The sequence below is a fragment of the Sebastes umbrosus genome, chromosome 8 (assembly GCF_015220745.1).
Source record: "Sebastes umbrosus isolate fSebUmb1 chromosome 8, fSebUmb1.pri, whole genome shotgun sequence".
Taxonomy (NCBI): domain Eukaryota; kingdom Metazoa; phylum Chordata; class Actinopteri; order Perciformes; family Sebastidae; genus Sebastes; species Sebastes umbrosus.
In genome coordinates, this window is record NC_051276.1 from 10,841,848 (window position 1) to 10,869,551 (window position 27,704).

General features: G+C 39.9%; 2 protein-coding genes across 3 annotated transcripts; one reads left to right on the forward strand and one right to left on the reverse strand.

Annotated features, from left to right (window-relative positions):
• Positions 1-6,059: 6,059 nt before the first annotated feature.
• On the forward strand, positions 6,060-15,597 carry c7a (complement component 7a). Of its 2 annotated transcripts, XM_037779128.1 has the most exons (19): positions 6,060-6,078; positions 7,831-7,944; positions 8,143-8,204; positions 8,735-8,813; positions 9,099-9,240; positions 9,329-9,473; positions 9,563-9,701; positions 10,764-10,907; positions 11,020-11,263; positions 12,063-12,179; positions 12,283-12,449; positions 12,541-12,769; positions 13,006-13,180; positions 13,338-13,425; positions 14,135-14,267; positions 14,345-14,533; positions 14,719-14,815; positions 14,933-15,117; positions 15,215-15,597. In XM_037779128.1, exons 2-19 carry the CDS (start codon positions 7,939-7,941, stop codon positions 15,397-15,399), a joined length of 2,526 nt encoding a protein of 841 aa, XP_037635056.1. In that variant the 5' UTR covers positions 6,060-6,078; positions 7,831-7,938; the 3' UTR covers positions 15,400-15,597. The 2 variants fall into 2 exon arrangements, with proteins under 2 accessions (XP_037635056.1, XP_037635055.1); XM_037779127.1 differs by lacking the exon at positions 6,060-6,078 and having other exon boundaries at positions 7,753-7,944.
• Positions 15,598-17,350: 1,753 nt separating this feature from the next.
• On the reverse strand, positions 17,351-27,574 carry rgs7bpa (regulator of G protein signaling 7 binding protein a). The gene is made up of 6 exons (XM_037779191.1): positions 26,589-27,574; positions 25,429-25,595; positions 20,612-20,742; positions 20,051-20,195; positions 18,622-18,692; positions 17,351-18,413 (listed from the first exon to the last, which is right to left on the reverse strand). Exons 1-6 carry the CDS (start codon positions 26,736-26,738, stop codon positions 18,322-18,324), a joined length of 756 nt encoding a protein of 251 aa, XP_037635119.1. The 5' UTR covers positions 26,739-27,574; the 3' UTR covers positions 17,351-18,321.
• Between the last annotated feature and the right edge of the window lie 130 nt (positions 27,575-27,704).

The window sequence follows — 27,704 nt, forward strand, 5'->3', positions numbered from 1 at the left end:
TTCTGGTGCTCTATGAAATCTTGCAGATGCCACTGGGAGCACCGGAGGACACAGAGGCACATGATTTTTTTCAGATTACCGGTCTCATGCACTACTGACCGTTTTATAAAAATAACTTTTTTCAATCATATTTGCTCCAATCTCACCTACTGTTGCTTTAATGCTGTTTTTCACTTATTAACACAGTGTTAATTGACATCATTTCACACACATGCTTCTCTGGAAGCTGCCCAGTACAACAGCAGTGTTATGATGGTAAACACAGGCGAGCTGACTGGAAGGGCATTAAGTGCTTTGGCTGCCTTGATTGCACATTACAGTAGTTGAGGGAAGGAAAAGGCATAACTCATTCATTTCCTCTGTAGATTCTTTTTCATGATGTCAAGATTCTTTAAATCTTCTTGTCTTGTGGGTTGTATGTTGTTTCTGCGGCATATTAATGTGCTTTATTCCATTTTCCTAATGGACCACAGGTCATTATTAATGCTTTTGCAGGGAAAGTGAAAGAAAAGGCACTATCATGTCCTTGGATTTTATTGTAACATTTATTTGCTGGAGGAATGAGAAAATGCAAATGCTGTGTGCTTATGCGTGTGTGCATGTTTGCATCTGTCTGTCTTTCTCTGTCACTCACACACACACACAGGCAAACACACAGATGAGGAGGAGGTAGAGGTGTGGGAGGTAGAGATGGATGATGGCATTCAGACTGTTTAAAGAGGGGTAGTAACGAGATGCACAGTTTCAGAAAAGTTTGGAGTGTGAGGAGGAGGAAGAGTAATTTCACCAGCCACTCCTGTCTAGTTATACACGACACATGGGTGGCAATTTATCTGCCAACAGAAGCCACTCAACAATGTTACAATGAAACAGTGAGAGGCATAAAAGTCCAGGATACAAAGTTAATTATTAAAAGTCAACAAAGATGGGGTCATTATCGGGGACTGGGGGGGAAACTGGGAATTTTAATTATTCTTTTAGTCAGACACGAAAATAGCAAATGGACAAGGGGAGGCAGCAGGCAACACTCACAGCAAGGGGACCGAGAGAGTAGAGTTCATGTTGTAATCTGTCTGAAAAGGCCGTCGGTCACAACTGACGGCTGGTGGTTTATGACCTTGTTTATCACAGATCATCACCACTTTGTGTTACCTTTAAATCATAGAGTTAGGTAGAACCATGGTACTGTTTTCTTTTCTCTATATTAAAGCTGCAGTGGGTAGAAAGTTGTAGTGAGACCGGTAATCTGAAAATAATCATGTGCCTCTGTGTCCTCCGGTGCTCCTAACGGCATCTGCAAGATTTCACAGATCGGAGAAAAACAACCAGTCAGAGCTGATATGGTGTCCGTCGTCCAGCTTCCGTCTATGAGAGCCACGAGTCAATCACTCGCGAACTTCGATCAGACGGTCAAACTTTGCGGCGCTGATCAAATATGAATCAATATTCTGTTACTGTAATGCCTATTTCTCTCCTCAAATGTTTTCAGAAGCATCTTGTAGTGTACTGTTTAACTGTAAAATGAGAAAGTTTGTGACCCGGCAGCTATGTTGAGATCAAGTTGAGGAAATACCAAGACCTGTGATCGGTCAAAGTCTTCCATCAAGACTTTTTAAAGCCTGAAAACAGAGCCATGAGGAGGTGCAGAAGTCTAGTTTTCTCTCAGAACACTTGAATTACAATATGCTGAAAGGTTATTATGGAGCTTTTGCCCAATGATGCCAAAAACTTGTTGCCTACTGAAGCTTTAAATGCATCACAATAATTTGCTAAAGAATAATTCATTTACATATCAGTGATTTTCAACCCTGTTGGCTTGTGAGCCTTTATGTGAAGCAACTTGTGACCTCTTGTAACAGGCTTCATTCATTCATTGAGGAGCGACCCTCATTTACATGACATCAGTGAGTCAATTAAAAAACAAAGAAAAACAAAACAAAACAACCACATTGAGATAAAAACAGAGAAGATGCAATATCATTATAAAAAATGGTAAAAGCCATTACAACTTTCTGATTAGGAAGAATAAAAAAAAAGCCCTAAAACCTTTAATTACGCAGATAATTTGACAGATTAAAATGTAAAGCTTCATATCTTCATATTGCTGCTGTCCATTGAAAACCAATTATCTCCAAAATGTCGGCTTTTTGTGAAATAAGGAAAAAAAAACAGCCTAATTTAAAGCTTTGTGACAACACATGTTGTTGTGATGTAGTGTTATATTTGCTGAATACAAACAGTAGACAATTGTTATCAACTTGTAAAGGAACATTTAATCAAGAGTGATTTGTCCTTCTGAAATTGTTTCATTTTCATAGTTTTAAATGGTAGAATTACCCACTATTTCAAAATAAAACAGATATTTGAGGAAAGTCAGAAACAAGTAAAACACAAATATATTCTAGACCCCTATGTTGGGGAACCATTGTCTTACAGTTCATTGTCTAACGACCTTAAACAGACAAAGTTGCTGTAGATTTTCTTAATTGCTGTTTGACTTTACAGTTTTGGCAGTTCCTGTTCATAAACTCTAAAAAGTTTTAAATATCTCTTTTTTTCGCCTTGATTGACAGATACAACAGACAGGAAACATGGGGATGATATTCAACAAAATGAAATTTGGAATACGGTTTAATCTGGAGGGGAGTAAGCACATAAGCTCCATAGTCATTGACTAAGACTCTGTCGGAGCCTCACAGCCTGTCGTTCTCTGGCAGACCAAACTTCCAGGGCAGATGGCGGTCAAAAATGCCCTCTGAACATCATGAGACTCACAGAAGCGGCACTAATGGAGGGCACGGTCTGGTGGCCTATTGTCTAAGCCAACTGTTATTCTAGCCTGAAGTGCCGGGACTTGGCTTGCTGCTGTACAGTAGCTGCGTCATTTAGCATCCGGTGGTCATTTCAGAAATAGAGGGAATCACTTCTGTGGTCATATTCTCAGTCTATTATGCACAAAGTATGCATGACTTATAATTTGACCTGAGGTGACGCTGTGTTCAAATAATTTTTGTTCTCCAAGTTTTTATATTTTGGTGTGGTAATAAGATCAATTTTCCCCAACACAGTTATTTAGACACTTACTTGTATATAACAGATGTTGCATACAATGAAAATATAAATAAGCACAGTACAATAATAAATCATTCTGCTGTATATTTTTAGATAGAAGGCTCCACTTGCTCTTCATAGATGACAGTCAGGTAGAAAATGCCATGCAATTTTTGCATTGCTCTAAAATTGCTGTACCTGGAAAATTGCTCTCAAATAAGATGCGTACCTTGAGGGAGCATCATTTTTCTGTGAATGTAGGGATGAGATTGTTGGCACAAAGTGTGTTTGAGCTTTGTATTTTCTCTCCTGTGCTATTTGTTCAGAGCCAGAAAATGTATTCTCATTCCCAAAATGTCATTGCCACTGTAGTAAAAGTAACCTTTTTTTGCACCTCATTTTAAATTGAGCTGTACATTAATTTGACATCCTAAATTCGTGGGCAGGATAAGATTGCCTCTTGCGTATTTTCTATAAATGATAGGCAGCAGGAATCAATGCTCACTATCACAACCTCGCCTGCCCCGAGGCTGCTAAAAAAAAAGACATTTCATCTGAACACTCAAACTCAGTGGTATTCCCTCTTGAGCTGCCAGTATGTGATGGATATGCACAGTATGGCCTCCTGTCTGGCTGTGACAGCAGATATATTCCCATAATTAGACAGAGATGTGGATTCCACATGTGTGAACACTTCCTCATTAGATAGCAGAGAATCTCAAGTTTGGCTGCAAGAGATGTCTCCCTGCAGATATACATCTGGTTGTCGTGGACTTCATCATCTAGCCTCTCTTTCTCTCTGTCTCTTTCAACATGTAAACAAATCACCATTTGAATTGATCTAAACTATATTTAGGCTCCACCTTTATAAATGCCCTAATAGATTATTTACTATATGCAGTTTTCCCTCAAAAATCTCCTCTATTTATTACCATACCCTTGAATTTGCTCAACCTTGAATCACATTTCAGCCATGAAGAGGAAACGGTTCTCAAATCTCTATTGCCCTCCAGTGTTTGCTAGACTATATCACATCTCAATACTCATAGTAGTTATGTATGTCTGTTTTCATTTTGCGTCTCTGTCAAAGTTTTCATTCATACTTTCATGTTAGAAATGACAATAGTCATTCATTTTAGACAAAACAAATGGTTTGTACTATGTGTCATTGAAAATACAAGTTGAAATGGTACATAGCTAATTGTACAGAACTGAAACAATAGCACATGCTGGCAAGATGCTGTTAAGTTATAACTAATGTTATTGTTTTGACATGTGATTTAAGTTCAGGGAGATAAATGCTAAACTGTTGAAAATGTCTGTATAACATTTGAGCTTTGAGACAATTGATGACAATGTATTCTTGACATTGGAAACAGCAGTAGCCAAAGCAGTCTCAACTCAAAGTCCACTTACTCGCTTGTTCTGGGGCTTTTGGTCATATCCCATGGCCCTCATCAGCATTAATCGCAAATGAATCGCACGTTTTTTTAACTGTTCAAAGTGAACCTTAAAAGGGAGATTAGGCAAATATTTAATACTCTTATCAACATGGGAGTGGGCAAATATGCTTGCTTTATGCAAATGTATGTATATATTTATTAATGGAAATCAATTAACAAAACAAAACAATGACAGATATTGTCCAGAAACCCTCACAGGTACTGCATTTAGCATAAACAAATATGCTCAAATCATAACATGGCAAACTGCAGCCCAACAGGCAACAACAGCTGTCAGTGTGTCAGTGTGCTCACTTGACTATGACTTGCCAAAATGTAACCGAAGTTTGGAGCGATATTGAGCCTTTTTCCTGACAAGCTAGTATGACATGGATTCCTTAGGTTTTCTAGTTTCATATGATGTCAGCATCTTCACTCTAGCTTGAAAACTGAGCCTGTTATAACCTAAAAATCACAAGTTGTGTTAATGCATTAAAGAAATTAGTGACGTTAAAACGAATTTGCGTTAAACCCTTATTATCGTGTTAACTTTGACAGCCCTAGTATATACCTATTTGTTCACACACTTGTGTACCCAATAGTCCTGTCTATTCTTTACCTTTATTTGTCCAGCATTGTTGTCCTTGTTCCTAGCTGTTGTGTCTATTTCTGTGTACACTGAGAGCAATACAGAAAAAACAGAGTCAAATTCCTTGTATGTGTACATATACTTGGCCAATAAAGGTGATTCTGGTTATGATTCTGTCCATATTGGCTTAAAAGTTAAACTTGACCTTTGAAACAGCCCCATCTTTTAAGCCAACATGTATCATGAAGTACTGGAGGAGCTCAATGGGGTGAAATTAAGGGGTGCTGGCCCCAACATGATATTTCCTTAACCTTGTTCGGGAGCAGCCTTTTCTCACAGCAGACAGTTTCTCTGGCCGTAGTGGGAGAAGCACAGATGTTACTAATAACATTTTATAATGGCTTTCTTCTGTTCAAGTGTTCCAGGAAATCACAGCAATAACAAGAAACCTGAAACTGAAACTATAATTCAGCCGTCATTAATTTGATTATTTGTGCTTTTCCTACTGTGACACGTCAAAACATTCAACTGCATGACAGCGTACTTAATTATGTATCAGTTTTTGTCATATGGAATGCCTATGTTGTTTTTTCATTATGTTGTTACTCTGTACGCACAATATCTATTGCACGTCTGGCCTTCCTTCAGTAGTGTGTGTGTGTGTGTGTGTGTGTGAGAGGGAGAGACAGTCACAGGGGGGCGGAGGGGCTGTTTGAGAGTCCCACTGCCATGGGGAAAAAACTGTTTTTATGGTGTGAGGTTTTGGTCCTGATAGACCTTAAATTCCTGCCAGATGGCAGAGTCTAGAATAGATGGTGTCCGGGATGGGAGGGGTCGGCCACAATCTTCCCTGCCCTCCTCAAGGTCCTGGAGGTGTACAGCCCCTGGAGGGAGGGAAGGTTGCAGCCGATCGCCTTCTCTACAGCACGGATGACCCGCTGCAGCCTGGCCTCGTCCCTGGCGGTGGCAGCGACGAACCAGACGGTGATGGGGGAGGTGAGGATGGACTCGATGATGGCCGAGTAGAAGTGCACCATCATGGTCTGTGGCAGGTTGAATTTCTTCAGCTGCTGCAGGAAGAACATCCTCTGCAGGGCCTTATTGATGAGGGAGCTGATATTTAGCTCCCACTTGAGGTCCCGGGCGATGGTCGTGCCCAGGAAACGGAACGACTCCACTGTGTTGACTGGGGAGCAATACAAAAATGCAGGCAGGCACCCTGCAGGTTTCCAGTGATGTGTTGAAAATCCCTGTAAACACTGGAGACAACTGGTCTGCACAGTGTTTCAGGGTTGCAGGTGAGACAGAGTCTGGGCCGGCTGCCTTGCGGGGGTTTTGTCCTTTGAAGAGCCTGTTGACCTCAACCTCCAGGATGAGGGGAGGGTAGAGGGGCGTTGTCTGCAAACTTAAGGAGCTTGACAGATTGGTGTATGGAGGTGCCAGTTGGTGTACAGGGAGAAGAGCAGTGGGGGAGAGAACGCAGCCTTGGGGGGCACCGGTGCTGATGGTCTGGGTGTCGGAGACTTGCTTCCCTAGCTTTACGTGCTGACTCCTATCAGTTAGAAAGTCTGTGATCCACCTGCAGGTGGAGTCAGGCACACTCAGCAGGGAAAGCTTGTCCTGTAGCAGAGCTGGGCTGATGGTATTGAATGCGGAGCTGAAGTCCACAAACAGGATCCTGGCATAGGAGCCAGGGGAGTCCAGGTGCTGGAGAATGTAGTGGAGGGCTATGTTCACTGCGTCGTCTACAGACCTGTTGGCTCTGTAGGCGAACTGCAGTGGGTCCAGTAGGGGGTTGGTGATAGTCTTTAGGTGGTGGAGCACAAGGCGTTCAAAAGTCTTCATTATCACAGAGGTCAGAGCGACGGGTCTGTAATCCTAAAGACCTGTGATCCTTGGCTTCTTGGGGACCGGGATGATGGTGGAGGCTTTGAAGCAGGGTGGTTTCCAGTGATGTGTTGAAAATCCCTGTAAACACTGGAGACAACTGGTCTGCACAGTGTTTCAGGGTTGCAGGTGAGACAGCGTCTGAGCCGGCAGCCTTGTGGGGGTTTTGTCCTTTGAAGAGCATGTTGACCTCCCCCTCCTGTATGGAAAGAGGTGTGAAAGGGGGAGGGGTGTGCATAGGCTGGGTGCTTGTGGAGAAAGCTGGGGGGGTGCTGGTGTTAACGGCGTTAACTGCTGGTGGCTTCCGGAGGTTTCTTCCATTTTTCCCTGTTAAAAGAGTTTTTTGGTTAAGCTTTTCCTCATCCGATGAGAGGGTCGTACTCTAAAGGACAAAGGGTGTCGTATCCTGTACAGATTGTGGCCCCGTGAGGCAAATGTGTGATTTGTGATATTGGGCTACACAAATAAAATTGACTTTACAACTGGCACACCTAAAGGGAACACTGCACTAATTATTATAATTATATAATTAGTGTTATTAGTTTAACCTGTGCATTCCTGCTTTGACAGGTCAGGCGACGGTGTCTGCTGTGAGAAAGGTCTGTCAGCTCAATAATAAACTTGACAGTCAGAAGAAGAACAGCAGACACAGGTTCTCACACCAAGAGTTAATCTTTGCTTTCGGGTTTCACAATGAGCTTTTTGGCAGGAGGAGCCACAAAAACATGTTTTTCATCTCCAAAGCAAAGATATTCACACACATTATGTTGTTACTCTGTACACACTATATCTATTGCACGCCCTCCTCTGTTGCTCCTCCTGAGGTTTCTTCACAAATCTTTTTTTTTTTTCTCATGAAAGCCAATGAGTTCCAAGGAATGCCCTTCCACAGTTTGACTCCCTAACAAGAACAAAACCAACCAGCGTCAGCCTGTTCAAGACTCCTCTGTTTGCTGCTCTTCACTCACCATGAAGGTTAGTAGATTGTACGCTCAATAACAGGGAAATTACAAACACATTTATTTAGATTTCTGCAAAACATAACTGAGGTCTGATTTTTTGAGTGTGAGTATTTTAACATTTAGTTTGTGTCCTCGGTTTACTACTGAAACCCCTTCTTCCTCCCATCTTCTCTTCTTCTCTCCTTTCCTCTTCTCTTCTTCACTTCTTCAGAGCATTACACAATTCGTTTTAGCAGCCTTGCCATGGCTGCTACTCCTGTTCACTCCCAAAGGGTAAATCTGTTTTTGTTTTACTGTTTCAAACATTAAAGGTCTTATTGATAACTTTTTTTACGATGAATATTTAAAAAAAAAAACACATCCCCAAAGCCTTTAGAAAGGTACCGATTAAAAGTACGACTTTTCCTAAAAAACACTTTTGATTGTGAATTAATCATTTTCTTTTTTAAAATTGGCAGTTTTGTTTATTTCTGTGGAAATATCTGACATTTGGTTCCCACTTCTAACGAGGCTTGTGAGCGATTAGTAAAGTGGCATTGGTATCATGTGGTGGCTCATCAGTTAGTGTGGAAAAAAATGGATAAATGGCTGAGATTGATGAAGTGCCTGTCATGCAATGGCAATGGGGGGAGAATGTGACATCTGTTGGCTGAATGTTATCAGTGTTATCAATAGCCCCTTTAAAAACAAAAAAATCAAAAACATATTAAATGAGACAAATTGTTACAACAATGATTATTTGGTTTCATTACATTTATGTTGTTTAATTTATAGAATCATTTGATTTAAATCTTATTCCCAAGGTTTTGTGTACAGAGAGTTCATTGTCAGTGGGGGCCTTATGGTGATTGGTCAGAGTGTGATGGCTGCACCAAATCACAGGTTAGGAGGATTAATAATGACTATGCACTTCTCTGTTTAGCTGTTTAGCTCAAGATTCTGTTTATTTACATTTTTATTGATGAAGTTTGCTTTTGTCCTGCTTGTTTTTTTGGGGGTGGGGGAGTTAATTGTCATTTTTCTTACTTTGTGTAATCTCTTTTGGCCGTTTATGTGTCCATACTAAGTCCATGCGTACTTGTCCTCACTTGTTCTGTAATCACTTTATCCCACAATAATGATAGTATATTTTTTTCATATTTTCTGTCACATTGTGGGGTGTAACAGACAAGAAGCCGAGCCATGGCTGTCTACGCTCAGTTTGGAGGGAACCCCTGCAATGGGGGGCCGACTGAGACCAGGTCCTGTGAAACCACAAAAGGCTGCCCTCTAGAGGATGGATGTGGAGACAGGTTTCGGTGTCGATCGGGTTAGAAATTCAACTCTGTTCACTCCCATAATCATACAGTATTGAATAACAATCACTGAGCTGTCTGCCTGTCTTCTTGACCCACTAGGAAAGTGTATTAGCCAGTCTCTGGTGTGTAACGGAGATCAGGACTGTGAGGCAGATGGACACGACGAACGTTTCTGTGACATTGCAAAACACATTGTATGTCGAAATTCAGTTCCCCCGCCTAACGTAGAGCTCCTAGGACTTGGGTAAGTGACAAATTGTTTGTGCACCTATACAAGCACACACAAGCAGGTACCAAATGCTTACCAACGGGATACTTTCATTGCTTTTGTAGGTTTGATGTGGTGTCAGGGAAGCGGAGGGCCGGTGTCATCAACACAAAGAGCTTTGGGGGACAGTGTCGTGTCATCTACAGCGGTGTCCACAATGCTCTCTACAGACTGCCCCTTAGTACTATCCAGTTCAGCTTTCTGGTCTGGAAATACCTACAGTTGCAATTAATGTTGACATTCCTCTGGCGGGTCAGGTTAGGTGTATAGGGGGGAAATGTAACGGTAGTATAATAACTGGGAAGAAAAAGTTTGGAAACTTGTGTTCGGTGATTATTTCTCTGTTGTTACAATGCTAAATAGCATTGTATTTGATATCATTGGAAAGCTTGTTTATTTACCTTCACAGTGATGTCCAACTTGTAAGGATCATGCATTTGTGGGATGAGCAGCACAGCTGATTACGTGCGTAGCGCCCAAGAAGGCTACCAGGAAGCCTGCAATGACTGCCCTTCACCGTCAGGCCCGTTTGCGCTGGTGTCGACAACACAGACAATGGAACCTGAACATGTGGGGGAATGTCATGTTCAGTGATGAGTCCAGGTTCTGTCTGCGAAAGTTGGATGGCAGGGTCAAAGTATGGAGACGACGTGGAGAACGCGACGCTGATTGTTGCACCGATCGAGTAACAGCTTTTGGTGGGGGCACACTGTTTAGCATTGGCAAAGCATTTTGGGCGCTACCCACATAATCAGCTGTGCTGCTCATCCCACAAATGCATCATCCTTACAAGTTGGACATCATTGTGAAGGTAAATAAACAGGCTTTCCAACGATGTAAAATACAATGCCAATTAGCATTGTAACAACAGAGAAATAATCCACCAAACACAAGTTTCCAAACTTTTTTTCCCCCAGTTTATAACAATGCTATTTCTGCTTATACTACTTAGAGAGAATAAGAATTACTGTATTTAATAAATTGCCCTCCCAACTACAGGAGGTTGCTTGTCATAGTAAGTTTTAAGTGTTTTAACCAATCATTTAGATTGGTGAGGACAGTCTTGTGCTGTGTGTGTAAGTCCTTGTGAATGGTGGAAAATTAGTGGTTGAAACATCACTCTACAGCACCACTAGTGGTCAAAAACTCCACAGGGTACCTTTAAAGACTCAACCTCTCAGTAATGTCTGTGCATTTATTTCATCTTTTTAACATTTGTTGGTTTAAATTGTTAAATTAACATTGCAAAACCTGTGCTGTTCTCAGGTTACAGCTAAGAATGACTTCAGTGATGAGATGTACACCAGTAAATGGCACTACGCAAAGGACATTGTCAAAAGACAGACAGTGACTGGGACCACGACAGGATATAAAAACTATGACTTTCATGAGACACATGACCAGACCCAGGTGTGTGTGTGGAACCGGAAATTGTCTCACTATATCTTTAATGGTTTAATTGATTGGAAAAGGAAAATCAAACTACATAATTAAACTTACTCAGTGATTTTACTCCTTCCAGACTCAAAAGCTTTTGGTTTTAAAGAGTGACATAGAGGTAGCTCAGTTCCAGAGCAACTCTCATCAGTATCTCCCAATATCGGAGGCGTTCTGGAAGGCACTGGTTAAACTCCCATCAGTCTACAACTACGCTGCCTACAGGGACGTTTTGAAGAGGTTTGGGACACACTACCTGTCTGAAGGAAGCCTTGGAGGCTCCTTCAAGATCATCGCCAAGATTGATGAAGAAACTGAAAGAAAGATGGGTGAGTATTCATAATCATCAGCCTGTCATGTTTTTGAGAAACTTTAATAATTACGATGCGACATGTAGGGAACAAAGTACCTTTTTCTTCACATTTTGGTGGTTGACAATCATATTTCTTCTAATGGAGGATGGTTATCATTTTTATGTATGTATGTAGTATGTATGAACTTGACAGTACAAAAACCGAACTATCCCATGTTGTTCACCATTGACACAACATGCCTAAGCTAAGATAAGAGTATTTGCTATATTTTTTAAGAAAATACATTTTTTAGGAATTTCCAGTGTATGTCATTAGAATGCATTTGAAAATCTCAAATGTCAAAATTATTTTTTGTCCCTGAAATATTTCATATAAGCAGATAACCTACTCTATCATTACATTTATTTTGCTTTTCTGAAATATGTTTGAAAATTTGCAATACGATTTTAACAAATATGTAACATCAATATGTTTCCTGATACATTTAGAAATGAAAAGTGTATCAGACTATTTTAAATTGTTTTTTAAAATTCAACATGACTAGCAATTTTTCCAGTCACAGAATTTCCAAATTGCACTAGACAACACTAGATTAAATGTTCAGTGGGTATATATATATATATAACTGTAAAAACTATAGTTGGATGCAACTTTATTAGCATTAGAAGTATTAGTAGTTTTTTTAATTGTCAATCCAAACATCAGGTTGATAAAATTGCCTCTCCATCCATAAAGTGCTGCCTCAATCCTGCTGTTAATTTCTTATACTGACTTTTGTTTGTCTTTTCCCTTTGACTTTCCGTTGTTTTACAAGTCAGCGTAAGCTCCTCGCATAATGAATGTGTAAGGACCAAACGTTGGATTTTCTTTATCCCCATCCATCACGTGGACTGCAGCAGTGGTCAAGACCGACGCGACTCAACACCCATTGGTACAATTTTGATGTTAATACTACAAACATATCAACCAATGAAAGCACATAACATTCTGAATCTTTCTGTCATCCATCATCACTGCAAACCTTTTTAAAATAGATAAAGCCAGGAGTGATAACTGGATGAAGGTGGATGTGGAGGGAGGAGGCATCCAACACATCGCAGCACTGCAGGCCATGCAGCTCTCTGATCCGAACAGGAACTGGAGAATATACTCAAACTGGGCTGATTCTATCCGGTTATCTCCAGTGGTCACAAAACAAACGGTGAGGGAGAGTGAAATAAGCTCTTTTTTAAACTTTAAAAGCATGTTGGATTATCAAATAATACGACGCTCCATCTCTCTTGTTTTGGCAGCTGCGTCCGCTGTCAGAGCTGGTGAAGGAGGTTCAGTGTGCTGGGGTGAAGAGGCTCTACCTTCGCAGGGCCATAGAGCAGTACCTTACTGAGAGCGACTCCTGCCACTGCCGGCCCTGCAGCAACAATGGCATGGTTGTCATGGATGGAGATACATGCAAATGCATCTGTAAGCCTGGCACATCAGGACAGGCCTGTGAGCAGGGAACTGAAGCGGAGGGTCAGCAGGGTGGGTGTTACATTTCAGACAGGTTCTTTACTACTGCTGTCACTTTGGTCTTGGGTAAGGTGATTTGATATATTTAAAGGAATTATTTGAAATGTTTTGCTTTCCTGCTGAGGGTTAGATGCAAAGATTGATACCACTCTGTGAAACACTCTTTATTGGATAATATCACCTAGAGTAGACTGTAATACATTCCCCACTTTCCCCCTCTTTCTTCCTTTCTGTTTCTGCCCATTAAGGAATGATCCACGGTAGTTGGGCCTGCTGGTCAGCCTGGTCATCATGCTCTGGAGGTCGGAGGTCAAGAAGTCGTACCTGCTCTAATCCCACTCCTCAGAATGGGGGACAACAATGTATCGGAGAACCCACTGACAGGTCCACTGATTGTGAAGACCAAGACCTGCAATACTTAAAGTCAGAGAGAGTTGAAGTTTGATTTTACAATATACATTTTGTAACATTTTTGGCACCAGGACTCATTGCATCACATTTTCAATAAGACAAAGTTTTACACTGATTTTCATCAATATGCTGTTATACAACATCCTATTTTTTAACTAATTTTCTCCAGAACCATGGAGCCTCAATGCTTTGACCACACTCTCCCGGCAAGTCAGATATGTGGAAACCCGCCGGTTCTAATCAATGGCTACATTCTGGTAAGTCAAACTTGAATTTACCGTACATTGTGGAACAAACTATTGCCATAATTTAATATTCTTATAATCACACTAATTGATTTTCCAATTTGGGGTTAGTATTACCCAGAAGGCCACAGTTTAGTGTAACTCTTCATATAATTGACTTTACATTAGTCAGTGTAATTTAGACACGAATACACACCCATATTTTAATATGGAGAAATGATGTCATTTGGCTAATAATGTATCCTCGAAAAGCACATTGGAGACCCAGCATGGGAAAACAGACACCAATGTGGGAGGTGTTTATGTATTGAACATAAACTCGGAAAAAGAAGTTTGTAAATTTGTGTTTGGTCGATTACTAATTAAATTAAATAAACAGGCTTTCCAACGATGTAAAATACAATTCCAATTAGCATTGTAACAACAAAGAAATAATCTACCAAACACAAATTTCCAAACTTCTTTTTCCGAGTTTATGTTCCATAGATGATTGGTATCTACATTCAGAGCTATAAACAGTATTTTGCATAATAGGGACAACGAAATTAAATATTGAATGTGTCTCCAGTCAAATTAAATGAGCCTGGCTCAATGGCATTGGGTCACATTTGTTATTAATATTTCAGTCCCTAATTTATTTTCCTTTTTGAGAGATTTCTGTACAAAAATCAGAACTGAAAAAAGGAACTTAATCCCCTTTTTCTCATCACATGTGCCACAGGATCCCAAGGACATTTACCTTGTGGGTAGTAGGGTTCAGTACACCTGCACTGGAGATTACTATCTTGCTGGTGACAGCACCCTGGAATGCACTGCTAATCAAAACTGGTCTTCCAGCCCTGGAGTGTGCACAGGTGAGTACACATAACCAAAGTTTAACATTTACAATCACGATGAATTACAACGTTACTTTGTCTGACTTCTCTTCCAGTCTCGAGGTGCCACCTTCACTCCCTCTCTGATGACATCACAGCCTCTCCTTTACAGCAGGTTTATGGCATAGGGGATACAGTCACCTTGTCCTGTCCAGCGGGTAGACAGGTCCTAGGAGAGGCAACGATTATATGTGACTCCAGTCTGCAGTTTTCACCAGACCCAGCACAAACCAAATGCAGCCCAGGTACATTTTACTTCAAGGTTTATAGGCCTATAAGTCGTCTAATGGACAGCATGGAACTGCTGTGTGACAAGATGTGACTGCAGTATATTGTTCCCTACTTTTCATTCATTCTTTAATGTTCCATATACTATAATTTTTTTATCATTGTATGCATGGATGTTGAATGATTTCTATGTATCCTACAGTCAGTGCGCCACAACTCATCTCTCCTCTGCTGCAATGTAAACCATGGGAGAAGTTTTCTAATGGAAAATGTGTTTGCAAAAAGATGTCTGAGTGCAGGTATGTTTATTCAACCCATCATCACTATGCCATGTGACTTTTTTTGCAAAGTTAACGGATTTCATTCACTTTCCTGTTCCTGTGGTTATTGTCTTTTCTGATGATTTTTGTCAACAGTTCATCTTTGGAGGTGTGCGCCACTAACCCTGCGAATGGAAAATCAGTCAATCTGAATGTGTGCAAAATGCATGCACTACAGTGTATGGGGAAGAACCTGACAATAGTAGAGGACAGCATCTGCAAGTGGCCGGAGCGCAACACAACAGGCTGCACCAACTGTCACATGTGGGAGACCTGTGACGGTAGGGACATCACAATGTTACAAACAGTCAATGATAACATAGAATATTAGCAATTTTGTAGTCATTGATCTCATTCGTCTTCACACCATTCTTTCAGATCAAACCAACGAGTGTCGCTGTAAGGACTCTGCAGATTGCCCGACCCCAGGATTTAATGTGTGTGTCCAAGTTGGGGAGAATGCAACTGCAGTGTTTCAGACCAAGAGCGAGTGTGAAGCAGGACTAGTGCGATGTAAGGGAGAAAAGGTATCAGTTGTCAGTATCCTGCCTTGTGCTACCTGAGGATGTCAAGAGAGAACTTATATTGCCACCTTCCTTTACACATTAATCCTCAATAACACTTTCCTCATATTTTTCAGATGAATTAGTATTGTATCAAGTGTCACTGGTTTACCACATTTTAAAAGTACACTGTTATGCCTGTATACAACTGTAATGTAAAACTGTATTAAGACAAGCAATAAATAACAAAACACCAGCCATGTTGAATTTCTTTTCATTATTGTACTTCGCTTTTTTCAACATAGTATACTATGACTTTTTTTTCGACATACCATACTATGACTTTTTTATCACTTTTTTCAACATACCATACTATGACTTTTTTCCACATACTATACAATGACTTTTTTTATAATTTTTTTCCACATACTATACTATGACATTTTTCGACATACTATACTATGACTTTTTTATCACTTTTTTCGACATACTATAATGTGACATTTTTTATCACTTTTTGCAACATGATGATTTTTTTTCACTTTTGACATGCTTTGCTATGACTTTTTTATCACTTTTTTTGACATACTATACTTTGACTTTTTTATAATTTTTTTCCACATACCATGACTTTTTTTCAGCATATGGTTCTATGACGTTTTTGTCACTCTTTTCGACATAATATACTATGCCCTTTTTTCAACATACTATACTATGACTTTTTTGAATCACTTTTTTCGACATAATATAATATGACTTTTTATCACTTTTCTGACATTCTATGACTTTTTTTGACATACTCTAATGTGACTTTTTTAATCACATTTTTTGACATAGTATATCATGACTTTTTCAATCACTTTTTTCAACATATTAAAATCTGAATTTCTATCACTTTTGTCGACATACTATACTATGACATTTTTCCACATATACTACAACTTTTTTATCCCTATTTTTCAACTTACTATAGTATGACTTTTTTTTACATACTATACTATGACTATTTCATCACTTTTTCCCACATACTATAACCTTTTTATCAGTCTTTTCGACATACTATACTACGACTTTTTTCGACATACTATTGTATAACCTTTTTTATAACTTTTTTCGACATAATATACAATGAGTTTTTTTATGATTTTTTCACCACTTTTTCCCACATACAAGGAACCATTCAACCTTCAGTTTTACCAAATTTGGACTTACATGGTTTACCGAGGGCAGCAAAACTAAACATGTCTATTTTCTGAGCAATTTACAACAGTTTACATAAATGTATAATATGATAATGTAATCCATTCATTCTATTGTGCTGTTCCAGTCTGTCGGTGGCATGTTACCAGTTTGTTAAAGGGCACACATTCACATCTGCAGGCAATTTAGAGTTATAAATTCACCTATCCTGCACGTCTAAATTATAATAAATAGTATACATTTGGCCCATGAAAGAATCCATGTCAGCCACTGATCACTTCACACAGGAAACTTTGAAGTTTTTCCTTTACTGATAAAAATATATTTCTTTCCAGCAGCAATAAAAGGTGACCGGCTGGATCCAATCTGATGTCTGGCAGTAAAATCTTTCTCTCCCTGTCTCTTTTTCTCTCTATTTCTCCAGCCCTTGGCAAACACAAACAAAAGCTGCTTGTTATGGACTTAATAAAAGATTATCTTACTTTTCTCTCTCTCCCATTCTGCATCTCCATCTTTTTGTTCCTCTACAAACCACGCAGATAGAAATGTTTACTCTGCAAACAAGCTTAAGATCGCATGAGTAAATGTTGGGCTGTTTATTCCCCAAATATGAATTACTACCTATTACCCTTTAACTATCACCAATAGTGCAATCAATCCATTAAATGTATTCAGTTTGACCCACAGTTAATTTTTTATCAGAACTGAAACACCCAAATGTGTAAGACAGGTTTGTTGTTTTTGATAGTGTGTCTCCACCCAGTGGACATTTCAGTGGATTACATGCAAGATAATTACAGAGACTTATTGATTAGTTTCAATAACAAAAGTTTATTAACAATGTAAAATGACCTATATCAGCTTTGACTACTGTATCTTCGCCGTGCCCTAAACATTGATCACTATCATTAATAAGCAAGACCCATGCTGCCTGGCCTCTGTCTGCACTGGACTGCCTCAGACAGAGGGAGACCCTCCCTGCTTACACCAACCAACAGATTCGTTGCAAACCATTTCCATCTTTGAAAATAATTCAGAGAGCATTGCGTAAAGAGTATGTGTATATACAAGTCTAATGTCTCAATTTTTAGATAGATATTGTGTGCAAAGAAGTTTTCTTTTTGAGTATTGTATCATATATTCCATTTTGAAGCTGGAAAGTTAAAGTTGGATACAGGTACTTGGTTTATGGAAGACTAAATTAAGTACATTAAGAAGAAAAAACAGCAAGAAACAGAAAACAGGGACTGTAATACACAACAAACGTACTCTGCACAAACCTGTCATCTCAACTTAGACATACGAAGGTATAACTTTGTCTTTGCAAGCGCCGTCCTCAAATATTCGGATGGCGTCTATTCATAAGTTATCACATTATTTCTGACAGAAACTGACAATTATATTCCCTTCTTTTTTTTTACATGAATCCTCATTTCATTCACTCAGGTTTGTGGAAGTAATTGAACATTGACATTATTTTAAATGACCTCTCATTCTCTTTTACATTGGACAAGCAGATATCTGACTTCATTTACCAAAAAAGGGAAAATTTGTTGCAAAATATCTTAAAATATATGTTCATGACTTTGTTTTCATTACATTGCAGTTACAATTCTTCTTTGTATTACAAAATAAAATTATAAAATGGGCAGCCTTTAAAAAAAAGAGAAAGAGACAATTTATTTGAAAATGGCAGTAATAGATTGGTGGGAGACACAAGTGGTGAAGGACAGTGGGTAATGGTGTCTTTGTTGCCGCCTCCTACCCACAAAGGCGGGGCCCTTAGCTGGTTACCAGGCAACAGAGCCCAAAGAACCGCCTCTTCCTCTGTCGGACCAGTGGGTAGGGAGTCAGGTTCAGCAAACTGCTGTCATCTGAGCATAAGAACACACCGGAGAGCAGACCACTGCCAAGTCAGACATGTTTGCTAGTTGTAGCTTTGTGTTTTTCCAAGCCACTATTTATCCCAATGAATCTACTATTCTTTTTGACTATGAATAATTTTAAAAGTGTCACTGCTCGATTGGGTTGAGGTGTGGGTAAGAGGGTGAAGCTAAAGGAGGTGTTGGCTTTCCATCTTACCTTGGTTCTTCAATGGTAAAGGCATTGTCTCCCTGAGTTTACTGAGAAGGTTCTTCATCTCCCTCATATCCCTGCAATAACACAAGAAAAGGGCTTTATGTAGTGTATCAGGAGCATCTATTATGTAGTATATTTTCACACACACGCAAACACCCACATACAAATTCAGCAAATACTCACTTTTTTGCAGTGTCATCTAAAAGTACATCTTAAAATATATTGTATTTTGCATGATAAAATGTCCACCTAATATAATAAACACTCACAAATCACACTATATGTGAAGTATTTTGCATTAATTTGCAAATAGTCTACAATGCAACATCACAGGTAAAAACTGGAGGTTTTACATGTTTTATATTTCATTCTGTGGTTTAATAAAATTTTCCAATTATCAATAACAACCAGAGACACCACATTACATTACATTTTTGTCTACTCTGCAAAGTACAGTACTTGCATATACTGTAGGTTGTAAATACTATGGATTGGCATAGCACACAAATATCTGGTAATTTTCGGAGGCGTGTAATTATTTTTTTACAGGACGTCCTATAAGAAAAAAAAAGTAAAATCTGAATTTTTCTCAGTGTACATATTGTTATGCAATTATATCTTCGTAAAAAAATCAAATATAGCATAAACAAACCCAGCTTTAAATGCTGAACATCTAGGGATGTGGTTGCAGATTGCAACCAACTGCTTACCCCTCCGCTCACTCCTCCGTTTCCAAGCCTGCGGTAACATGAGTCGCTGAGTGCTAAACCGTGGTAACACCGTTCGCCTCGCTCGGAGGCCATCCTTACCATAATAACACTACTTTAGGAAGTCAGACAGCGGCTGGTGCTGCCATGGTTTTGCTCTTGCACTCTGCGGCTCACGTTACCGCAGTTTCACAGGCGTGTCAGAGAACTATGGCGGCCTTCAGGTAATGTCAAAATGCGCTCTCTCTAGAGCCAGTGTTTGGTTTGTCCGTTCTGTGCTACTATAGAAACATGACGGAGCAACATGGTGGACTCCGTGAAGAGGACCCGCCCCCTATGTTATATGAACGACTCATTCTAAGCTAACGAAAACACAATGATTATTAGTTTCAGGTGATTATACACAAATGAAAACATAGTTATGAATATTATATTCCATTTTTACTAATAGATCGTCTGAAATGTTACACACTGTTCCTTTAACTAGTACATATACGTGTATTTTAAAGAAAGCATTAGCTGTTTAAAATGTTAATGCATCTCTGATCTTTTAAATCCTGTAAAGTGACAAAAACTGAAAAACAAAATACTGTGTTCCCTGACACACGTGTTTTGACCAACCAGGAACATGTACAATTATTCACAGAACAATAAACACACACAACCGCAAACACACTACACTTACTCACACACAGAAGGACAACGTATTTTTAGTCTACCTATACCTTTCTATGTTTTCGATGTCAGTGGCCACCAGCCAGCAGAGCTGAGGAAAGTCAGTGGGGGAGGAAGATGTGTCCTCCAGGATGGGGATGTCTGAGCTCTCCTCTATCTTACTCTCGACCCCGGTAGGGCCACAGTAATCCTTACCTAAAGCACACAGAGAGCAGCTATAGCGTTAGAAATGTGTCACCACCACATGCATTAAAACATTAAAAACAAGAAAAGGGCACACTCAGATCACATGATCATTGTAAACTTCATTAAACAGGTACAAAAGCACTGGGTTATATTTGTACATACACAGGCTGCTGGTGTTATTATAGGAATGATGGTGAAGTTTTAGATGATAATCTGAATAATAAAACATGGAAGAAAGCTGTGAATAAATAATTACATCTGTGCATATATTTTGAAATCTGCTAGTGTTGTGATTGTCTTCTGTTTTCTTGGTTGTTTCTTTTAACTTTAATCTTTAATAAGAGAAACAAAGCATGCTGTATATAAACTAGCACACATGCATATACACACAAAAGCTATGCCGTGAGGCTTATTTATGTATTAACCTTTCCTGTGTAGCTGCAGGGAGCCCAGCAAGCAGACGGATTTGAGCATCTCAGTGATGTACATCTCCAGACAGCACTGCAGCTGGATGAAGAGCCTACAGATCTCAGGGTGGATCTCCCCGTCCTCTGGCCTGAAATGGCACATAGTTGGAACACAGCAAGGTTACTGGCTGGCTGGAACTTGATGAATTCCGGATACAATGACCAACTTAATGGAAACAAATTAAAACCATAGTTCCGTAATAGAAAAAGTTCATAGATAGCCTCTTTATATCTCTCTGTACAGTTTAACAGTAGTTGACTGATGAGTTTATGATGATGATGATGATGATGATGATGAGATTACTTTATTACTTCTTGCATCTCAGCAGCTCTAGTTACAACGTCAAGACAGACAAAAAATTTAAGACAGGAAACAAGAATACATACATTTAACAAAACATTACACATCACCGCAGACAATATATTCACGACCCTTCAACGTACATTTGATCTGCGATTAGGCTCCATATTTAAAGTCTACCCCTATTAAATCGTGGATCCCTGTATTTCCGATTTGATGACAACTATTTGTATTCACTGTTCAGGACATGGTTGGGGTCAGAGACAATGATGTTAGCAAGCCTTAGTATGTTATTATGGTATAGGCTGATTCATAGAGTTTCTCGACATACAATCTTTGAGCAGATTTTCATTTGATGGAGATGTTTTGACTTCAAAATGGTGGACAGACACTTGCACCATGTAGTATTACAATACTGTAGAAAACTCATAATTACAGAAGTAAAGAACAAAAGAATGAATTGTGTCGACTCGCCTCAAAATAAATTATTTGTTTTGTCCTTTTGCAGACAGATTCAATGTGTTCTTTCCAGGTTTAGCCTCATTGAGTTCAGTTACTTGATGTGAATGTGCCTGAACCCTAAGATTGGTAGCAGTTCCACTGAAAAGACTTTGGTTAATGTTCAGCATATAACTTACAAATTGAGTGACATAAAAAAAGGCAAGAAACCGTGCAAATCAGGGTAACTAAGGGAAAAGTAAAATAGTAAACAATGGTAAATAGTAAAGTAAAAAGTCACATTCGGTTTTCAGCATGCAAATCTTCTATATCACATCCTAAACAGCCAACCATAAATGTCACTTTTAGTTTTTAACAAATGACTAGCATGGACTGAGATCTCGAGTTATATTTCTATGTAGGTCTTAGTGTTTGAAATGCCATTATCCCATCATTATGCCTGATTACCCTTGTTATATACCCTCTGTTCCTGCTTTTTTATTTAATTTTGTGTATGTATAAATATATATATATATATATATATATATGTATGTATATGTATGTGCATATGTATATTTTATATATATTTTTTAATTTAATTTATTATTGTTTATTTCTATATTTTTATTGTATTTCTTGTTCATTTATATATTTTATTTTATTTCGTTTATTTTGTTTTTGGCTCTCATGTGTGTGGAGAATGTGTTCTGTGCTGAGGGTGAGTTGGAAAAGAGGGTACATATTTGTATTATGCTCCTTAATCCTTGATTGTTCGACCCTTTTGAAATCAATAAATATACTCTTTAAGAAAATATCTTAACAAATACGAGGAATAGCCCTATTAATACTGATGGTGTTGCCCTCTTGTGATTACATCAATATGATCATTAACCGGAACAATAACTGCAATACTAATAGGAGCAAACAATGTCAGAAGGAGTTATAAACTCAAATAAAAAGTTTGCCAAATTTAAACAATCAGATGAGAGATAAGCTGTGCCATTTGCATTAATGATGAATAAACAGCAGACAAGGTCAAAATTGCTACTGACTGGATTTTGCTCAATTATTTTATTGTGTGTCCATATTTTTAGTTCGTTTATCCGTCTGAGAATATATAAATAAAAGACAGTGGGGAAGTTCAAACATAAAACCCCCATCTGAGTATTTTTTATTTACCCAGAGCTGATCACAAGCTTTTATGAGATACCGCAGTAGCTTCACAACCGCATAAATCTGGTGTTCAAGGGGGAACTACAGCAGGTGATATTCAGTGGGTGTGATATCACAGGGGAAAGTGACAGCGATGAAAGGCGTGAAACTTGCACCTGGTACAAATATTTCTCACACAAATCATGCTGTTGCATTAAACTCATCCAACGGCGAGCTTCTCCTTCCCATCCGCGTTTTGTCACAGTGCTGCCTTCTACAGCACTGTTGCTAAAGCACAGCTGTCATCAATGCTATCCTGCTTATCAGCTTTCCTCTAGCACATCGGAGAGGCCTCGCATCACTCAAACCATTCAGACACACTGGCTTTATTTGATTAAAGGGGAATGATCTGTGCTGTCTAATTCAAGCTCTGTGTCTCTAGTCGTGGAGACGGACATTGAAATGGCCTGCAGAGCTTTTAGAGAAGGAGGTTTTGGAGTATTACGACAACGATGTTGATGCTGATATCAGTGGAAACTTGGAGCTCTCTCTCTAAAGCTGCTGCACTATTTCTACAGCAGCAGCAGGAAATTCAAGCACAGGACTATAATGAATAGTAGAGGTATAACTGTATCTAGCTGTATAATTACAAGCCATGTATTGGAAAAAGAATAGTGGAGAGCATATAGGTTGTGCACTGTAAACTGCTCTGTTTCTCTAAAGATTTAAATAAGATGTTATTAAAGCATCGTTATAAAATGCAACTGAGATGTCCCTGTTCAATGGGTGTTGTATGATTTATGACAGGAAACATGCAGTAGACATGCTTACTGGCTAACCATATGAGTGTGTCACACACATGTGCTTCAAAGCTTCCATACATTAAATGGAAAAATTTGTCATGCATGTAACAGACAGTGAAGGATATGCATTGTTAAATCACTGCAAGATATAGCGAGTGGATTAATTATTGAGCCAGGAAATGGGTTACAGAGCAGAGTAGAGTACAGCCTAACACATTTTTAAACTCGTCCTCATGAAAAATATGGCAGACTAATGTTTAATGGGAGAGCATTCAATGATTTCACAGGTCTCCAACAAATGCCTGTTACAAGGAGGAATATGGGCTGTAGCTAGAGTAAACCTGATGCTGTTATTGTTCCAATAGTGCCCGGGCTTTGGCAAGCAGCTAGCACTGCACAACGTCCTCCAAATCTCTCTCTCACCGCTGTCTTCAGTCTGTGATTGTTATTTAAGTAACTTTGAGGGCGCCAAGTCAGCTGGCATCTTAGCCTCACTGAGGACCTTCAAATCCCAAGCCTCACTGTGCCCTTCTTCCACTGGCATCAATGTGGAGTAGATGTTGTGCTCGATGGAGAGTGCAGGCCAAGTCAACAGACATGTCAGTCTTCTATCATAGCGGTTTTTCCACTATCTTCAACAACATCCTCAATTATTATAAACAAACCGCTTGTAATTAGGGCTGTCAAAGTTAATGCGTTAACGCAGATTATTTTAAACGCTACTAATTTCTTTAACACATTAACACAACGTTTAAAGCTAAAGTGAAGACACTGGTATGAAACAAAAAAACCTAAGGAATCCATTGATACCAACCAGGTCATCCCAAAACTACCAAACTTTTGCTTAATTTTGGCGGGAAAAAAAACCTGTCAGGGCCATTTTCAAAGGGGTCCCTTGACCTCTGACCTCAAGATATGTGAACAAAAATGGGTTCTATGGGTACCCACGAGTCTCCCCTTTACAGACATGCCCACTTGATGATGATCACATGCAGTTTGGGGCAAGTCATAGTCAAGTCAGCACACTGACAGCTGTTGTTGCCTGTTGGGCTTTGGTTTGCCATGTTATGATCTGAGCACATTTGTTATGCTAAATGCAGTACCTGTGAGGGTTTCTGGACAATATTTGTCATTGTTTTGTGTTGTTAATTGATTTCCAATAATAAATATATACATACGTTTGCATAAAGCAAGCATATTTGCCCACTCCCATGTTGATAAGAGTATTAAACACTTGACAAATTTCCCTTTAAGGTCCATTTTGAACAGATAAAAAAATTTGCAATTAATCGCGATTAACTACGGACAATCATGCCATTAAATCGATTGACAGCCCTACTTGGAATGTATTTTTAACAACCTCTAATCACTTTGCATCGACTGTTTCATTATGGCATCAAAGCCATAAAGGACTCTTATAGACACTCTGCACTCTAGAAATGAATAACGTCCATTGTTGAAAAGCATGCCAGTATCTAAATGTTCAAACGACCATAACAGAGACACAACTCACACAACACAGCCACTCTCACATTACATTAAAAGCAACAATTCAAAAAAGCCATTGGCTCTACATTATTGAAACTATTATCTCAGATATTCGTCCTGGGAAGCATTCCCACTTCATGCATTAACGATTTAGGCCTCCTTACTAATGGGAAGCGGTCAGTTACAGCATGTTGTTGTTATTATTGCTTCCTGGTAAAAGCTGTCCCACTAGCAATTAGAGACAACATGTTTTTTTTTTTTTTTAAAAGCTGATCTCATGTTCTGTTTTCCCTAAACTCTTTCCCCCACTTCAAGCTCACTAAGTTTCACACTAATGGGGGCAGACACTTGGGTGATTTCTTTGAAGTGTAGAGCTTAAGTATATAGGCCCACATGTGCCTAAAACTGGGAATGCTTATGCAAATTAGAAATGGTAAAATGAGCTACTTTAGGTGCAGCAGTATTGCAGAGCGCCCCATTTGGCGCACTTTCAGCACCATGGAGAGCTCCTTTGCGAGGTGCTAGTTGTTTCAGCACCATGGACAGCTCTTTGCTAGTTTTCAGCACCATGGACAGCGTCTGTGCCAACTCACCCGGATATCAAGGAGAGACTGTGGTGTGCAGCTCTCGCCATCTCGCAGCCTTTAGTTCGGGTCTTCAGCATTTCGGCGCGTAAAGAAGGACAGTCCACAGTGATTTCGCCAATGGAGATGACCAGCTCACGGTACAGAGCCACAAGCGTATTGAATTCTTGGACAATCTGTGTTATACAATGAGATGGTGAAAATGACACAGAAATAAGTTATTCCCCCTCAAATGACTTAGTCAAGTAAACATCACACAAACAACTTTTTGCTTTTGAATATTGCTTCCTGTTCTGTTCATTGCAGTGGAATAGCCAATAAACGTGTCAGCCAATAAGGAAAATGCTGAGCAGCACTATATCCAGCCTCACTATACTCCTTTTGTTCCCCCATGCACGCTGAGGACAAATAATGTGCCCTGTGCAGGTGCATGCTTCAATAGTATTCAATAGTATTTCAAAAAATTGCAAATCTTGCACATAATGCGGGTCATAAAAGCCAATTGATATTATGAGAGAAACATGTGACTAAGCAAAAAAAAAAGAAAAGTGAAGCTTTGCCATTAAAATAGTCTGCAAAAAGTCAGAGAGGATGATGAATGAATTGATTTTTTGTTTTTCCCCATTCCCATTATGCTAAGTTTGGTTGTTTGCACAAACATGAGAGAGCTTTGAGATTGGGGGCACAAATGTTTCGTTAATTTTTGTGCAACTCCTGCATAGCATCCTGCAGAGAGCCTCAGTGACGTTCACTGATGTATGAAAGGGGTGAATACATATGATCACTCCATGCCAACATCTGTTAAACCTCTGTGCCATGATCACGAACACCTCTGTGGATAATCTTGTCATTTGGGCCAATTTTGAAATTGTACCCTGAAATGCAAATCACACAGTCAATCTGCACGCAAGTGACGAGATGATCTGTTTGGCTTCACTGCCCGACAAAGCAATGCAAATGCATATAGAGCTATTTTTAGGCTCCCAGACCGGGTTACAGTTTTTTTCTCTCTTTTTTTTGCAGCTATTAACAGCTGTCGCCTGGTGCATCCTGCATGCACGTAGGATCGTCCTATAGAACAAAGAACAGGTTGTGGATATAATAACATCCTTTATCAGAGGTGCACCATGCATGCAAGACATTGACGTGTCAATGCAAAAGCACCTTACCATTCTGCAGTCGGCCACGGCGCGCTGGGCTCTGCGGGTACTCTCGGTGCTCTCCCTCCTCTCCGGGTCTCGGTAAGGAGGCTTGCCGATCTGGAAGATGTTCCCGGCGGATCTGGGGCGGTTTTTGCGCCCATTCGATGCAGAACTCATGCATACACATCCACTAATAAAACAGCCCTAATACAGAACAGGTTTTTTGGATCTTATTATTCCTCCACACACCAAAACTCTCCACCACTTTCTCTCTCTCTCTTCCTCACCACCCCTCTGCACCCTTCACCTTATATTCTCTCCTGCGCTCAATTCACCTTCGCACAGCTGCTGTGGCTGTGCTGAAACCTCGATTATTGTCTATTTCTCTCTGCACGTTCCCTCCTCCTCCTCCTCCTCTCTAGTGTGAGAGATGGAGCAAATGTGTTCCCAGTCGAGCCTCGGAGCGCAGAGAAAGAAGTGCCGGATGAGCGCCTGCGACTCCTCTCCGCATAGCTCTCGACTACTGCAGGCAAGTCACCTTCAGTCCAGCAGCAGCAGCAGCAGCAGCAGCACACGGTGCACACACAGTGAAGAAGACTTCACACACCCAACCAACAACCCGGAGTCCAGCTAGCTGCTGAGGTGTCTTCTCTGACGCACCGATGTCGGAAGGAGACGATCGCATTCACGGAGACTCTCCAAATGCAACCATTTTTTATGATTGCGCGTTTCCATTAAGCACCAATAAAACAGGGCGATAACGATCTGTTCTTCCTTCGCTGCTGCTGCACAACCTTCCTCCTGATGGTGGAGACGAAATAGACGATTTCACAGCGCGCAAGAAGGCAACACTTTAAAGCCTCTAGTGCAGGAGAAAATGTGAAAAAAAAACTTAATCCCTGGTATCAATTCTGCTCCCAGTGTGTGTTTCCAGCTGGTCGGTCGGGCCTATCTCTCTCTAACCTTGGAGAGAGGCAGTAGAAAGACGAGCAGTTGCTGTACAGGCCTGACGTGGCTCTGTGGCTGATGGCAACACTGCGCACCCAAAGGAGGGAATACTAATAGGTAATAGGGCCCCATCAAGACATGCACACCCCCCGCCCTATAAACCTGTGAAAGTCAGGCTGCTGATGGCCACTTTGC

What these genes read in the sequence shown, in the direction of transcription:
- rgs7bpa (XM_037779191.1), bottom strand. Translation starts at nt 26,738, where the DNA reads ATGAGTTCTGCATCGAATGGGCGCAAAAACCGCCCCAGATCCGCCGGG. An exon ending in CCGTGGCCGACTGCAGAATG is followed by an intron (nt 25,596 to 26,588) that starts GTAAGGTGCTTT and finishes TGTATAACACAG; the next exon opens with ATTGTCCAAGAATTCAATAC. An exon ending in AGTCTCTCCTTGATATCCGG is followed by an intron (nt 20,743 to 25,428) that starts GTGAGTTGGCAC and finishes GTGCCATTTCAG; the next exon opens with GCCAGAGGACGGGGAGATCC.
- c7a (XM_037779128.1), top strand. An exon ending in CTATCCAGTTCAGCTTTCTG is followed by an intron (nt 9,702 to 10,763) that starts GTCTGGAAATAC and finishes TGCTGTTCTCAG; the next exon opens with GTTACAGCTAAGAATGACTT. An exon ending in CATGTGGGAGACCTGTGACG is followed by an intron (nt 15,118 to 15,214) that starts GTAGGGACATCA and finishes CCATTCTTTCAG; the next exon opens with ATCAAACCAACGAGTGTCGC.